This window comes from Centroberyx gerrardi, chromosome 20 (assembly GCF_048128805.1).
Source record: "Centroberyx gerrardi isolate f3 chromosome 20, fCenGer3.hap1.cur.20231027, whole genome shotgun sequence".
Classification (NCBI taxonomy): Eukaryota; Metazoa; Chordata; class Actinopteri; order Beryciformes; family Berycidae; genus Centroberyx; species Centroberyx gerrardi.
In genome coordinates, this window is record NC_136016.1 from 12,940,552 (window position 1) to 12,958,247 (window position 17,696).

The 17,696-nt window shown below is 39.9% G+C and overlaps 1 protein-coding gene across 1 annotated transcript; it reads right to left on the reverse strand.

Annotated features, from left to right (window-relative positions):
- Positions 1-13,359: 13,359 nt before the first annotated feature.
- Positions 13,360-17,362, reverse strand: ghrhr2 (growth hormone releasing hormone receptor 2). The gene is made up of 13 exons (XM_071925185.2): positions 17,278-17,362; positions 16,854-16,977; positions 16,592-16,699; positions 16,111-16,220; positions 15,762-15,859; positions 15,378-15,510; positions 14,928-15,081; positions 14,783-14,843; positions 14,597-14,663; positions 14,116-14,207; positions 13,783-13,912; positions 13,543-13,584; positions 13,360-13,452 (listed from the first exon to the last, which is right to left on the reverse strand). Exons 1-13 carry the CDS (start codon positions 17,329-17,331, stop codon positions 13,360-13,362), a joined length of 1,266 nt encoding a protein of 421 aa, XP_071781286.2. The 5' UTR covers positions 17,332-17,362.
- Between the last annotated feature and the right edge of the window lie 334 nt (positions 17,363-17,696).

The window sequence follows — 17,696 nt, forward strand, 5'->3', positions numbered from 1 at the left end:
GACTTTGTAAAGTGTATTAATCGGGTATTGCAAAAAGCTGAGTAATTGGTTCTTTTAAAGCTTGTGTGCAATGCGGCGTAACATTTTGATTTGATTTGATTTAATTCATCTGACAACTTAAAAAACATGAACCATTAAGAACAATTTATTTCCATTGTGGTCTTCATGATATAAAGATTGTAATGCAGGAGCATGTGTGAAAGGTAGCATTGTGTGTGTGTGTGTGTGTGTGTGTGTGTGTGTTTCTGTGCTTATGGTTTATGTCTCCGTGTGTGCTGGTAACGATCACTGGCCTAGTCGCCTTGATCTACGTCCAACCCGCCTCCCCCCCCGCCCCACCCCATTCCTACCCTCCACCCTATCCATCCTATGCCCTACATCCCTAACCCTGCACCCATCCCCCCACTACGCCACGAGCAGGATGGAAGGTGGCCCATGTAAAAGTGTCAAGGTAATGACAAAGTGACGAGTCGCGCTCAGGACGGGCAGTTAGGGCTTTGACACGATACTTTCCCACAGTACCAAAGAAACCCTGACATTACTTGTGTACATCAAATTACTTATTCGTTTAGCAGACGCTCCGTATCCTGGCCAAGTGGCTTTGCTTACATCCTTGACGTGTTTAGCAACCAGTCGAGACCATTTGGTTTCCTCAGGAGCAGCTAAGGTTAGGCTCCTGCTATCAGAATCATAATACAATGCTCAATTTTCTAATCCTTGTATGGAATCTACTGAAATGTGCAGCTGAACGGTGAAACCATACTGTCAACATAGAATGGACACTGCGATATAAAACAAAAGACATCACTTTTATCGTATCAATATTAGTTCTTCACTGTTATGTAATAATATACATTTAACCTGAAGGTGTTATTTTATCAATAAAGAACTATGTATGAAGGTGTCTGAACTAAATGAATTGTGTAAAACTATTTGCAAGTTAGTAACAATATCGCTATGCAAAAATGTATTACAAATGATTTTGCTTTAATGAAGATGTTCATTTGAACATTACACTTCAAAATGTATTTTAATGACAAAACACAATATGATCTTGCTAAAACTTGACGTATTCCTTAGAAGGAAATGGATTTGCGGGTACTTATGCACATGCTCAGTAGTATAACAAATGCCCTCTAAAAGCACAAATCATTTATAAAAGCAACTCAAATTCATATAGCATCACATTTTTGGCTGTCACCTTGTGACATCACCACTTTCAGTAATATCTATTAAATGAAAGTTGAATGTATGAGTTTTCTGAAACTGAGATACAGATTGTATTAATTAAAAAAAACAAGAAGGACCAGAGATTATATAGATAACAATATAGACACTAAAACAGATAAAGGAGCCGGTAACAGACTCTATAGACTGTAGAGGGTAGAGTCCCTGAGTTCACACATAAGATACAGAGGGCAGACTGGGCTATGAACATGGCAACAAGAAATACACAGACTGATGCACTGCGATAGCCACTGATGAAGCATACATGCATACACACTCACACAAGCTCACTTAAACAGAAAATCACGCATTCACACACACACAAGGACACGCACACACTCACACAGATACGGTGGCTGCCCAGCTGCTACAGGCAATCAAGACGGAGCGTCATGTTACAGAAGCCCGATGACTCTGCTCATTCCTTCCTGGCTGAGCCGTCGCTCTCTGCCTCACATCCCTCCGATAAACAGGACGGCGTGCCAACTTAACTTACCAGGCTAACTCCTCGCTCCACCACCTTCTATTTTACACGGGGCCCCAAACCCACTGAGCTTCCGCCTCCACACCCTTACCCCCACTTACACCCATCCACCCCCCCCACCCCTTGCTACATGACACCTTTCATACTACTCAAACATCCATCATTCCTCCTAAGCCCCATCACTCAGGCTCCCATCAGCAACGCCCCCTTTCCAATTCCCACACTCTCTTTCTCACACACACACACTCATGCACACACACACACACTCACGCACACACACACACACACACACACACACACACACACACAAAATAGACACTCTCTGTTCTCCTTAAACAAACCACTACTCCAGATTGTATTTCCTTTTTCCTGCCCAAATCAACCCTTTGGATTTATTACCGATATCGGCCGGGTCGCACAGTGCCACTGCGGTCACTTGTGAACGAGGCATCCTGGGCCATCCATCTCCTTCTTCTGTTCCCTCCCTCCCCTTCTCACGACCTAGCCTCCCCCTCATCATCCCATTTCAAGACCCCCATTCTGGGAGTCATGGGCCCCGCTGCCTTGGACCGTGGGCCAGCCTTAAAATACACATCCTGAGAATGGATTTGTTTCTCCGTGGCTTATGGGAAACATTTCCTGATCACATTATGTCACATCATTAACAGTGAGGCCATCAAAAGTCATCCTTTAAAAATCCAGGTGCCTTTGTTGAAAGCCTGGTAAAAAAAAAAAAAGAAAGCTCTTTGCTGAAAGGCGATGATATAGCTGGTGTGGACTTGAGCCAGTACTGCCTTGTCTCCCGTGTCAATTAAGTAAATAATACGTTTTGGCACCATGTTAACATTTGTAGCTACGTCTGTAAGTGTACATTTCTCCACACTGAAGAGCCAAGGGTAAGGGCCTAAAGTTAGAAAAGAAGGATATTCAATATCAGTCAAAATAGATTCTGTATATCAGGCTCATACTCATCATTAAATATATTTAACTACAACATTAAGTGCTAATGCCCAGAAAATATAGTCCTGTCTGAATTTCATCTGATATAAGCAGAAGCAAACGACTTGAAGTACATATTAAATGTCATTAAATGATCTACAGCGTCTGACTGAAGACAGTTTCATGACAATGCTCCTTTGGTCTCTGGGAGAAATCCCAGAGACCAATACTATATGGACAGGTGGCAAGCTGCGGAAGAGAGAGGGAATTCAAGATTTCTGAAGCTCCCTCGGACAGTAATATATATGTCACCTTGCATGTCAGTGAAGGCCATGCTGCCATGTGACATGTGACATTCCCGTTGAGGATATAGACGGTGTAATGTAGACACCCCTTCGTTACACTAGCCGGCTGCGGAATGTGAATGCCAATATTCCTATCCGGAAACTAACTGAACCAGCTTTGGGCTTTTGTCAAAAGGGCAGCATGAGTTCATACAGCAAGAGATGATGTGCTATATACCCGTCAACATGTGACAAACTTCATTTCATTGGTTTTCTGTGTCTTGGGTGTTAAGTAGTCAAATTACCAAATGTCATCAGTGAAATGTGAGAACAGAAAATTACTCGCTGCGCTTCTTTTGGAACTCCAAACATACAAGTATAAAAAAATATTGCCTCAAAATCTAGACTACTTCCTGGTTCATCTTGAGAGATGAGTCGCAATTCTTCTTCGCTGTTCTTTACTAGGATAGCTGTGATTTTAACTGATAAGTGTTGAGTGCTTTATGCATTGTGATACCATAGGTGGTTTATGTACCTAAAATATTAATGCCATGTTAGCTTAATTCTGGTTTCCCTAAGATGCCTGGAATTTAGTGCAAGTACAGGCATGTCAAATGCCAACATTGAACTTTACACATCTCAATCCACAGCTTTACAGCACTTACCATGCCTGGAATGTGGCTAAGTTGTAAACGAAAGATCTACAGAGCAAACAAGGGCTTTTATCCACACGTCCTTTGACATTTGCAGTGCCCCTGTTCCCCTATTTTCTCACGGGGTCAAATCGCAACACTAGTTCGCTCTCTCCCTGCTCTCTTCAACACCCTGTCACCCACCAGTTAACCTTGTATTTCAAACCCTATAGGGGGCCACATTAACAGACGTCTCCACCTGTTACTACTTCCTACCGTGGCATTGTATGTTGCTGCTACATACAGTGGGAGGCACGGTACATACTTCAAAACTATCATAGCTGCACGTTATGCCAAACTAGGAGTTATGCTGAGACTGAAAATGATGAACTTATTCATGGGGTCAAGAATCACATGCCCCTGGAGTTTTTTACTATTCGCTACTACTCATCTTTAGCAGAAATGGGTGTAGTGCACAGTAGGCTCAGTAGGAATAGCAAGTATGGTATTCTCACATGCATTATGTCCATGCTGAGAGGACAGCTGCTGTCATTCATGGTATGCCTCTGTCGCTGCATGCCGAGGAGCTGTGAAGACCCGGAGTAATCTCCCTGCTGCAGACAGCAGATGGCTATCAAACACATATAGGCCTACTGAATATTAAATCCAGACTTTAATTGGAGTACAGAGCCATCAATGTGTGTGTTTGGCTGACTACGGACTTAAATGTTTCACCACAACCATTTTCTCTTAATCTAATTATTTCAAATAGCCTAGATCATGCTAGAAAGACAGCTGTAGGCCTATAATTATTGAATATGGTCCATGTAATGCATGGGTTTGAGAGTGGTACATCCTTTGCTGTTCTCTCTCTGCACTGCTGCCTACTCTCCTTTTTGATAGAGAACATGTAGTCCTACAGTCCAATGTTTCCCAGCTTGGTGACCAGAATCTCATCTCATCATAACACCGTTATGCGAAAAAACACCCATTTATTGGTTAAGCCTTTGATCAAAACGTTCCCTGTACAGAGCAAAAATGGAAGAACAGCAACATCAGTGGATAATGAGAGCATATTAATAAAATGTTACCAACAGAACCTGAGCTTTTATCGTTAGGGTACTAAAATAACATGGTCTAGGATCTAAATTTGTATATGACTAGCCATATCAAATAAATAAGCTAGAAATTAAGCTGCTTTGGTATAAACATGTCAACACAAATCTAATACAACAATCCAAATAGATTTCTTGTATCTCAAATTGACCCATTTGGCCCTTTGCACTGACAGCACAGAAGTCTGAGAAGACTAGATAGGGCCAAGTGATACGGGGAATATTCCATCCAGCTTGTGAGAGACCAGGGGGAGCTATTATCATATTCATTACACCAATCAAGTCCTTTGAAAGGCACTGGTGTCTGGAAAGTGGCTGCTTATGTATTACAACAAGTCAAGCCAAAGGCCAGAGACCTGCTCGTAAAACCTGAACCAACCAAACATGACGATATGATGGCCTGTTATGATTGCTATACAGTTTAAAAGGAAACAGACTAGGTTATCAGAGACAGTTCAACACTCATGTACAAAATATTATTCATGTATCATGTGGCATACAATTTTCTCATGGGATCAATCAAAACCATGGATGGAAGAGAACTATGATGAACTGGAAAGCTCAGCAACTGAGACAGTAAATTTCGAGAGGAAAAATGGTTTCCTTATCTTTAACCTTATTTCACCCTTTGACTACTCTGGAAAATATGGAGGCCTAGCCAAGCAGTCACATGGGTTCACTTGGTGAAAGAAACTCAAAACCAACACCTTCTGCGTCCAAGAACATGTGATGCGAGACACACACACACACACACACACTCAGGCAGAGGAAGACCACTGCTACATCTTTAAACAGAAATGCATGTAGCACCTATCATATAGTGTTGAAACCTACGAGAAATTGTGTATTTTCTGCCATCTATTGTATGTTTGTTGATAAAAGTATGATTTTTAGTGGAGAATGCAGTTTAGAGAAGATTCAACCCAAATAATAATAAGCAGAAAAACATTTAAGACTAAAATAATACAATGTGCAAACAAAACCCACTTGCACAAAGGAAAGTTAAAACACCACCTGATGATCCCCATCCATCTTGAAATCTGCATGGGCCCTGTTGTTAGGGCTCCATTGTAGGGACCCATCCTGTTACATAACACTTGGTGCACTGCTGACAGGATCTAATATGAACAGGAGGCTACCACCAATCTCCACGTCTTCCAGGGTGTCCAGGGATCCGCTTCGCCTGGGGCCTGGCTGTCTCCATAGTCCCACACGTCTGATTTGGGCAACATGGATTAGCGGCAGAGAAATGGTGGGGTATGAGCATCCACAGCATCACAGTATCTTGCCCATCTGCCATGAAGACACGGGCTAAAAATAAAACTTTTCCCTCATGGGAGGAGGCATGGTGGGGATTGAGAAGGTTGAAATCGCCCGCACTGGCCAAAGGACCTTCGCACCTTACATGTGCGTTGGATGAGACATTCACCTGGCAGGTGAAGACGTGGGCTTGTTGTGATGCTCATGTGCAATATCCCCTATGGTGGGAACAGTGTGGCAACCTACTGGGACACCACATACAGTATATGCCCCATACCGCTGCATGCACACATGCACGTATACAAATGTGACTAAACTGGCACATACACACGTTTGAAAACACTGTCGAGAAGCCATAAATCTACCAATCCAAAATTTGAGCTAAGCTCAATTACATGTCCATGTTTATTATTAGAATAAAGGTGGTTATATTAAAAGGTGTTTTTGCCTTTCATTTCTTCGACATTGCCTGTGGTCAACTAATTATTTTGTGTGCCAAGACAACAAAAGATTTGCTAGGGTATACAATAAGAAAATATAAAATGTAATTCTGTCTTCTAATTGACAACTGCTCTTTCAGAAACAATAGCCAAATAATTCACTATTGCTCAACTAACTTAGCTGAGCAGCCAAGTAACTTTCACCACAGTCCAATGAGACTAGGAGGAAAACCAAACCATTACTCAAAATCATTCTCTATTTTCACCATACTACCTTAAAGTTAAGATGATGCAAAATTAAGCCATCTCAAGCCAGGAAGGAGAAACATAAATATAAAAGCCGGATATCTATCGACCACGGAAGACATTTAAAAATAGCACTAAAAGGTAAACAATCGAGCAAAGCTACTCGAAACTTGTAAGTTAAACCCCTTCAACCAGACAGGACATGTTCATATTCTGAGATACATGCAGGACTCATCTTCAGACTCCACAACCCATGCAACACCAAAGAGGGCAGGTGGCGGTTTACCTTGCAAAATAAATATTTCCACAGAATTTAGGAAACTTCTGAAAAAAAAAATATCAAGTCTTCCGTCAAGCCTTTTTACTGAGGTCGTAATTCTGCCCTTCTGGCAGCCAGTGCGGGCTGCAGGACAGCTGTTGCTGACGCAGTGGTGTCTTAGTGAAACCTGAGAGTTGCTCCAGGTAGGATCAACGCGTCCGGACCTTCTGACACTTCAACTGCGAAACAGGTTCTCACACAGCTGGTCGCTCCTCGACGCACTTCTGTCGGCTTTTCTTTTATTTGGGTTACAGTCAACACCTAAACGGAACAGAGGTGTGTCGTAAGGAATGACAGTTTTCTTGTCATCAAGTATTCTCTGAATTGCCGATTGCGACGTGGGATAGTGAGTCTGCTGCCACCGAGTGCGTGTTTCTGTTCAGTTGCAGTTGCATGAAAAGATGAGGCTGCTAGATGTAGGATGGTACAGAATAAAAATAAATCTATTGCCTTTCTTCAGATGAGGTGAAGGAAATGCATCTGAAAGATCGTAATTTACTGCGCCCTCGCCTATTGTACATGCACTTAATTAAATAATTTATCATTTTCATAATGTATCCACACGTTTTTGTTGTTGAACTTTGCAACTTGTAGGACCTACATTTGAATAGGAAGATTTGCAAAAATAAACCGTACGTTTAGCAACATGTAGTTGTATATTATTGTATTATTATTGTATAATATTTGTGAATGTGCAAAAAAGATTTGTAGGCTAATAGCACAAAAACTTTTGCGCACATAAAAATACACAGACAGCCCAATTTTACAAGTAGTATTTTTTTGGCAGATAGGCCTATTTGATGCTTCCACATGATGAGCCAATGGGGACGCAGGATTTTACATCATTTCTGACTATCCCACTGGGGAGTGATGTGGTTTGAGCAGGTTGCCAGTTGTTCTTATTACAAGATGAATGTTTTCAGAGAGTAACGGAGGAAAATTAAATGGAAAATTGGAGGAAGAGTGACTGACAACCAATGCTGGGTCTGTCAGTTCCTGAGGGATTCTAGATTCGGTTTTTCGATTTATACAAACAAATTTGTCATAAACAATTATCTTCCTGAACTGTACCAGAACAATTTCTATATAATTAGCTATATCATATAGATTATTGCAGTAATAATTGTAAAAGAAGCCCACGCCTACTTACAGTTAATAAATGAATTGATTTGTATGGATTTGTCTGTACTCTGATTATAACAAAGATGGAGCAGTCAGTTCCTTGTTGCTGAGCGGTGAACACAACCACCAGAGGGCAGCATGGTGGCTTTCAATTCCCTTGACAGTCCCATGTTTTGTTGATGGACTTACCCATTCTCCCCAATCCCCTTGTTCAAAGCAAAAGATAGGCCTACATGTCTTGAAAAAATTATGGACACAACATTACATTTTTTAACTCCATACACCTTCTTAGAATAAACAGGAGACTGACAGCAGCTCCCAAAGTGTTCATAGGACCTCAAATAGATATTTGTCTAGGGACTCAGATCTGAGAAGGTTTTGGCCAGCAGATGCACATCTGAAAAAAACTTTCTACTTGATGATGTAGCAGAGGATGGCCATGCTCAGATTTCACTTTCTCTCAGTGCAGTCAATTGTTCATTTGTCCTTCATTTTGGGAACCATTACTTGACTCAATGTCAGAGAGCACAAAGAAGGCCAATCACTTGGCATATCCTCTCTGTATGGTTTGCAGTGCATTGCTGGATCAGCAGTCTGAAATAGATTATTGCTCCTGAATTGGAGACTGACTTGTTGGACACACAGAAAGTTTTTTGTGTTTTTCTACTACCAAAATAAGATTTATTCTGTAGTGCTCCTGTCAGTTGTGAATCAGCGAATGTTTATACAGTGATGTAGTCATAAACAAAAAGGTGGGTAAGCTATGACCTCCAATCACTGATCATCATAAAGCACCAATATAAACAAAAGCATTTGCATCTACAGCATTAATATGCACTTTCCATTGTTTCTTAAAATACCACATCTTCATATAGCATACATCAGTTTGATACTATGATGTGTGCTACAGATTTGTTTCAGAAAACAACTCTATTTTGCAAATAAAGAGTTGGGTAAACTGAGTTTAGGTGGGTATAGCCTCGCCCCTGCCCATAAAAAATACCCCTGGGTTGTCTATTCATAACTACTATTTATTTTCCCACTTTTCAGTTAATTGAATTTGTAATTACCATATTTCCATCAGTCATGAAGCCACCATAACGGTTACTGTTGTCATGGAAACGGTGATTCAGAGTATCTAGCTACATCTGTGTATACTTCAGTAGCGAGAGTGAAAAGGTTAGTTTGCTTAATTGATATGTTTTATATTATAGGGCCGACATTAAGCACCCGAGGTAACTGTCGTGAAAATAATTTGATAACCTTGTTTTACTCTCAACAGCATACCAGACTTGAACTTGCTTTCCAGTGCTGTTTTCTGTCTAACTCCACTTCTCCCTTCTGAGGGCAGGTGAGTTTAGGAAATGGGAATGAATAACTAATTCAATTTACTTTACTTTTTTTTAAATCAGTGATGTTACTTCTGCTGTTTTGGCAAATGTGAGTTAGCAACGTGCTCAAATTCACCAAAACAAGTTAGCTCAGTTAATATATTAGCCAAATAGCCAACTAGCTAGGCGCGGTCATTGGCTGTCAACAGCCAATCAAAGTTCCGCACTTCCTTGTCTTCATACCGATATAGGTTAGCTAGCTTTGCCGGCAAATGCAAAATGGACGAGAATTCCTCACAGCTATCAAAGCTTCCCACTTCTCAACAACTTTTATTTGAAGGACCAAAACAGTGCTTGGAGAATGGTTGAATCCATCGTGGAGGTTCATTGTAAGCTCTGAAATAATGTTATTGAGTCTTTTTCTGTTTAGTTTTGATTGATGCTACCTAATTAGTGCTTTAGCTTTGTTGATGTTAACTCATTATAACCACGTGCTGTTATAAAAGGCAATAATAATAATAGAGCAGCGAAAAATGCATGTTTTACCTGTTCAAAACTTTGTAGCTTGAGGAGACCGCTACATAGATGCAATCTGGGGCTCTTGCCCCGTCTACAGTCAGTCAAAATAGAGCGACCCATCTATGGTAACGCGGTTTCAAAATATTACTGCAGAGCGTGGTAGTGACCCAATATTTTCGAGCACATCCGGTGACATTTGTGGTTCACGTGCAAGCGAGAGATGAATTCGAGTCATGCTTGACTGGTAGCAACAATCTGAAGTTTTATTGGTTTATTTATGTGATAACAGCTTAGCTATGTACTGTATGTAGTATGGTTTTTGTGTAGTTTAAAAACCATTTTGAAGGAAAATATAGAAAATTAAAGCTTGAAACTGATCATTTCTGTTTGAAATAAGAAAGACAGGGCGTAGAGAGACATCTGGGTACAGTGATAGAAACCTTATACCCTTCAATTCTACCACACACTCCTTTGCCTGTGGAAAAATAGTTGAAAATACCAGTATCAACATTAACATTCGCCGGGGTGCTTTGACCTCTATGTTGCCTAAGAGAAAGTTGTGTTGTGAATAACCATCTGACCTCATCCACAGCAGACCTCTTAAAATTTGCCTACAAAGCAAACAGGAGGACTGGGGGTGCAACTCTCATCATGGTCAATATACATAGTTAGTTGCCAAGCACTTACAACAAGCCAAGGCCTATGCACAGATTCTCTTTAGTGATTTTAGTTCAGCTTTTAATACAATACAAATTCATATACTTCTGCAGCGACTTCTCGACTTGGGTCTGAATGGGGGGCTCATACACTGGATTAAAGACTTTTTAACTGATTGCCTTTAGAGAGTGTGTATTAAAGGAGTATTAAATTAAAATGATAAGTAAATGAAACAGGATTCTCAATAGGCTACAGCTGGAAAAATAATAGGCAGACAGCAAAAGCAACTGGATGAGTACAACTCAACTGTACACAACAAGTCTGAAAATAACCCAAGTCACCTCCTCCACCATGAGTTTGAGATCCAACGTTCAGCCTGGCGCGTTGTCGTTGTCCAACCTCTGTAAGGTCGTTTGTCCCTAAGGCAGTCAGCATCCTCAACAAGATGAACTATTGCAACTGCACTGTACTGAATTGGTTTGTGTCTGCCCTGCATCGGTACTGTTGTTGTATATGTGTGTACTTTAAATTGATGTTTTTACTGTGTCTGAGGTGAGCCTGAAGGCAAATTTCCAGCCTAGGTTGGACAATAAAGATCTTTTGTATTCTATTGTATTCTATTCTAGATGAAGAAGCCATATCTCTGGCGATAGCAAAACTACCAGAAGTAGGACAATATTGTGTTGGAGGACCAGAGAGACCAGAGCCTGAACTCTCCTTATTTCCTGGTACCCAAGAAGAGCATAAACATAAGGCTGATCTTGGACCTTTACTCTCTCACTGCATGCAAGGTATTTTATTGCAATGAAATTTATTGTATATCATCTACAGTATTTAATCTTTTCAAAGAAACTGTGCTACTACAATTCATCCAGCTAATTGTTAAGGAAAATTAATTTTGTATTTGAAAATGAATATGGACCTGCTCAGCAACAACAAAAAAGCATTGGTTGTCACTTTACAGTACATTTTCAAGGCTTATAAAAACACAAGCCAAATTCAGCTTTTAATTGGTAGAACTTGCAACCATGCACTCTACTCAGACCACATCGCTTGGATAGACAAAAATTACGTAAAATCCAGTGACCCCATTGGCTCGTCACATGGAAGTGTGAAAGTTCTGTCAAAATTCCATGTATGTTTCAGTACATGTAGAATTTGTAGACAGCATGTCACGTGTAGATTTGAGTTGTGTGTATTTTTTCTTTGTGTACAACTACAATCCCTAACTCATTCAAAAATGGTGATATATACAACAACATAAACATTTATGAAAATCAGGTTATGGATTTGGCTTTATTTTTGCAAATCTTTTTTACACATTCACAACTACAAGTACACCTCTGTAGACTTGGGTCAGTTTAAATCAACTCCTGCTGCGCATGGGCCGATAGGCAGAAAAAGGGACCAACATTTTTGATTGGACTTGATAAAACAACCACTATATGCTCAGTGAAAGGGGAGGGGATTGCGTCAGTGCGCTTCATACAGTTTGATTGGGTGCGGAACCCAGTCGATGTGAAGGCTATATTTGGCTGAAAGGTGTGTAGCATGATTATACAAGGAAAATGATATCTGTGATTACAAACGTTTAACTGGGTGTCATCAGTTTCTTGGAAACAGAGCCTGCTGCAATTTTCCCATATTTGTCTCTCCATGCGTGCAAACTGTCCAGTTAAGGATTGCACATAAAATTACAGAAGGTGCTGTTAATCCATTCACAACTCATCAGAAACGTAAAACTGATTCTTAGATTCATGCCAACTTTGTTTACAACTTTGTTTACACAGCAATTTTATGAGATTCTTAAAAGACTGTTGGTCAGACTAATAATAATAATGTTGTCAGTGAGACTATAATTTACAGTATGAAACATGGCATAATATCAAAGAAATATCTAAAAAAATATCTTATTTATAAAGGATGACTTTCCAACTAACAGACGCCACCTCCTCTCAACCTCATCTGTCCTCTTTCCATTTGCTGTCTTCCTCCTGTGTTGATTTAGATAAAACAGCTGAACAGAAATCTAATCCTAGACTCTCTTGCTCCATGATGACAATGTTGCAGTACTGACACAAAATGAACAGGCGTGTATTGGAAGGGTTGGACTGATGAGCACAGTGGCACTACCTTGTGGGACTGCTTCTAGACATGAGGCCTATACTTTGCACAAATAGTCTATGGCATTTTAACTGATGAATAAATAATCTAGTCACGTATATACACTTTACTTTTCAATGAAGAATAGAAGAATTAGTTAGAGAGTAGCTTCATGTGCTGTACACAACAAATCTGGCTTGTTTTATACATTGCTAACTTAACTATTGATCTCTTTTTTTCTATGGTTAACTAGTGCCATCCTCTGGTACATAAAGACAGGTGCACTACACAGGATTACTACACACTTCACAGGATTGCATTGAAGCCTAAAGGCCTCAGTACCCTTCCTTAATGGCTGTAAGGGGTGGGCGTTAAGGCCTGTAGGCTACCTGCCAAGTGTTGCTAGAGAAAGCATTACTGTAATAAATGGTACATAGTGAGAGAATAATTAAATTTACTGAGCCATAGTTGTCAAGGAATAACTAAAAACTTAATGAGTAAACCCCTTTAAAGTAAACTTGTGTACCTGACCTGTTATAACTTACATTCCCTACGTTACATTGAAACTACATTAAAAGTAATGGTCAGGAAAGAGAGTAAACTCATTTAAAGAGAATGAACAAGTGCAAAGCTACAAGTGTGAAAAAAAAAATAATCCACTTCATCATCTTCATCTTGAGGTTAGGGGACATATTCTTGGGTTGGCAGATTGATGACATTGGTTTTAGTCTCAGGCCAGCATCCTCTCATCATCTTCTGAATTTCATTTTGGACCTGAAAGAAAATAAACATTTCTTAATGCTGGTTCATTTTGACAAACTTGGCATTGATGAAATAGTACTGTATTGTGCTACCTTAGCGTACCTCTCCATTTAAAAAGCAGTACAACAAGGCAACAATAAACCCCTGTAACAAAATGAAAAATGCAAGTTATGTAAGTAATGTAATTAGATTGTCAATAATACAGTCTTTATCAAAAACCGTGTTTCAGCATACAGTAACTCCTGTAATAAACAGTGAATCGTGAAGACTTTGGATCATATATTAGTAACTCATCTAGTTACAGTATCTATTGAGTCATTGGTAGGTTGAAGGATCCGGTACCTGGAAGGAGCCTAAGACCAATTCCAGGTAGAGTCGGGGCCCTATGCCAACATGCTCCGGGAACAGGGCAAAGACCACATAGTGTATGCCAAATAGAGGGATGAGCAGCAGAGTGGACCGAACTAGCCTCCTGCAGAGGGCAGCAGACAACAGGAAAGGAGTGTTATAGACTGAAAGGGAGAGCGAGAGATTGAATAGGAGAAAAAATATTCAGTTGTGTTTTTCTTTTTTTTCAATGGATCAGAGCGAATAATTTAATTTGTGAGAATAATGAATAAACTAAAATGGGGCAATGAGCAGATTGGCATTCACACTTAAAACATCCAGTCTTACTTGTATGGTGGTCTTTCACTTTGGTTCAAATGTGTAGCCTTTGTCTTCTGAACAACAATCCTGATGATGTTCATGAAGATCAGAAGGTTTATCTGTAGACCACATAACAATAATACCAAAGAACTGTATCCTGTGGTGGGAGAAGGCTTCAAATTCTGTTTGCATGTTTTCTGCATGAAACCTTTTCCTTCAAAGTAACTAGTCACTGTGCATGCTAGACGAATGTAGAGAGGTAATAGGAAGGATATTTGCTATGAAATATGAAAAATGAAAATAATCCCCAAACTGTACTTAAAGCCTTACTAGGCTCAATCCACGGGGTTGAATTATCTTTTCTGTTGTAGCCCCACTTTGTGATTTAGACTGATGGGAAATACCTTATTTTCTCTCTTTCTAGTTTGTGCTTCGCATTCCTCCTTATATAGTTCAGCAAGTCTAAAGATAAAGAAATGAATGAAGGAGTGTAGGCTACAAGTCTTACAAAGATAGAGAGTAGGATGGGAGTCTTGATTATCCACCACAAACCACTATCCAGGTTATCCCAGCATCTGCGTATACAGAAACAATATCATGCAGTAACATCAAATGAAATAGATTGTCTAAATATAGTAGTATATACGGTGTGTCCAATTGTATATAGAACATTTGTCTGTTGACTTTTACTTACCCCTCATTATCAAACTGGCTTTTTAGCAGGGCCCAGATTACAATGGTTACTGACGGAGTACCTAAAAAAAACCATCAGACACGCTAAAGTAAAGGCAAACACAGATGCACAGACAGACACAAGAACATGTACATACACAGCTTACCCCAACCTGTGATGGTGTAGACCCAAAAGAGCTTCCTCTTCTGACTGAAGGTGAAGAGCAGCAGGGTCTGCAGGTAGAGGCCCTCCACCAGCAGCCAGAAGAAATTAGCCAAAACACAATACTGGAAGAACGTCACTGCTGCTTTACACTTCAGCTGATGGGAAACAAAGGACACAGATGGAGTTTCTTGCATTGAAGGTCACAGTACAGTTAAACTCTAAATTGTAAATACAGGCTTACAGCATTTCCAATTGTGATCATTTTAGGTTTGTTTTAAGGCTTGATTGATGTATTGACCTTTCACCAATATATCAGTATCAGTAATATATCAAAAATATACATTAAGGTTAGCACAAAATCATGATATTTACACACAACGATTTATAGTTTATATTATTCACTATTATATCGGTATCAGGCCCAAGAATCACGTATAGGCCCCAACCTTACTGTGGAAACTGTACAGTGGTCCATGCTCTTGTCTGCAAACAACACTGCATCTTTGATAAATACAGCCAGGCTTCGGAGCATGAAGGTTGAGAACAGGTTGAGGTGGATGTAGGTGCGCGTACACAGCAATGTCCTGTGATATAATGTATAAAAGGATGAGAAATACAAAGACTGTGAATTTCATACACAAACATGGATAGAATATCAGGAGGTGGTACAGAATATCTTTCTGACTTCATTTCCTCTAGCCTTGTACTAAATTCAACCATTTCATTTAAAGTGGATCACTATCATTTTATGTTAAAAGTCTAGTAAACACCCTGATCATCATTTTCTGATTCTACTTATCCATGTAAGGAATAGTTTTCAGATGTCAAAGCCAACCTGAAGAAGCAGAAAACCAGAATGGCAATGAAGAGAGCAGCCAGAGAAACTCCATATCCAACACTGTAGATCAGCTTCAGAGTATCAAAGTAATTTTGCTGGAACAAAAGATGAAATATTTAGCAGGCAGAACCTAAGTCATGGGTCCCCTGTTGGCAAAAGTGTGAACAGGATGTGCTTTTGATTTTGTTGAAACCCCTTTGGTGAAAAGGGATCAGCTGGGCACAGAGATTGCATGCATTAGTGAACTCAAAAAAGCAGCCAGTAAATTTGACAGAATGAAGCACACAGTATTTAGTGATGAAATTAAAATTTTAAGTATACAGTAATCCCTCCATTTTGTATCTACCTCTTTCCCTGTATCCTCTTCTTCCACATAACCCTCATAATAACAGGCTATGTAATATGGCATGCTTGGCTGACTCCATCCTTGGACTGTACAATTCCTTGTGATGAGAACTGTAAATAAAACATTTGAAGACATAGTGGGACCCTGCCAGTATTCAGACTTGTACAATTCATCGAGTGCAATACAGTCTTTAGGTCTAATTTCATTTTCAGGTACTCCCTCAGTAATTAAGCTGGTCTGGATCGTTCTTAAACAGCAAATTTGACAATGAATGGCGAGTAAATATCAAAAGACAACAGTATACTATTGAACACCATCACCACTGCTATCTATATTATACAGTCTATAAGCTTACCGCTCTTTAGTTAAATGAAAATACCACTGACTTATTTCCTTCATTGCACCTCCACCCATCTCTGTATCAGTACACTTTTTAAGCATCCTGGTTGTTTTGAGGAGCCATGGATGATGTAATGTTTACCTGGAGGAGTGTCAGGCTTCAGCAGGGGGAGAGGACAGTGGACGGAGATGCTTTCCCCTTGGGAGGCGGCCGGCCAACAACTCACTCCATCCCACTCCATCGCACAACCTAACACTCAAATAAATTAGTAAACGTCTACATATGTCTGCTGGGACTGACACAGAAAGGATTGTATTCATTTTGCGGTTTTGAACATATGTCAGTCATCCTCTTTTCTTTCAGCTAATTTATGACATTTTCTGTAGTCCAGAGGAACATGTACCTGCAGTTTTATTATCGGTTGATCGCAGTGATGCTTTACTAGTGGTCTGCATCTTGAGTTTACATTTGTTTTCTTTCTCCAGGAGATGGTGAACAATGGAACATTCTGGATGAGTTGAATTAACCTGACAGAGAAACACAGTCACAAAACCACAGATTAATTTGTTATTTATTCAATCTGCCCATTATTTCCGTGGAGGCACACCTTAGTTTACATATTGCACAAGGGATAGTTACAGCGCATCATGCTGGTTGATGAACCATTAACCATTACAATGATGCATATTTCTGCAAGAAAGCTGACCATGTAGAGATCAAATTTTAAACAAAAATCACTAGCTCAACCTTAATATTTGTTATGCACAGTTAACATTATTTATGGCACACTGGTTACAAGAATTCCTCTGAAAAGTTAAGTGACTTACCATGTATCTTGCATTTATTAGCATGTAAATGACAGCAGCCAACCTGATGTCCATGGTTTCCAGTGATAAAACACTAAACAACTTTCCACTCAGTCTCTGAGGTGGTTGTCTTCACCATCTGTCAAACAAAAGGATACAAATCCATGGCAACATCCCAAATGGGATAGCCGCATTTCTGTTGTATGGCCATTTTTCTTAAATGGCTGACCATATTCCTGCACTTTAAAAAATACTCTATGGTTCAAGATATGGCTTTCAAATGTTTCCTCTTCAGAATTTGTTCACCTGCTTTCTCCGTGCAGGTGAACTGATGTGGGGCTTTTTGCAGACCTCAAATCATGCATGGCATGACTGAACTTACATCTCTGTCATAAAAGCATGACATCACCTGGGAAGTATTCAAACCAACTTGAAATGAC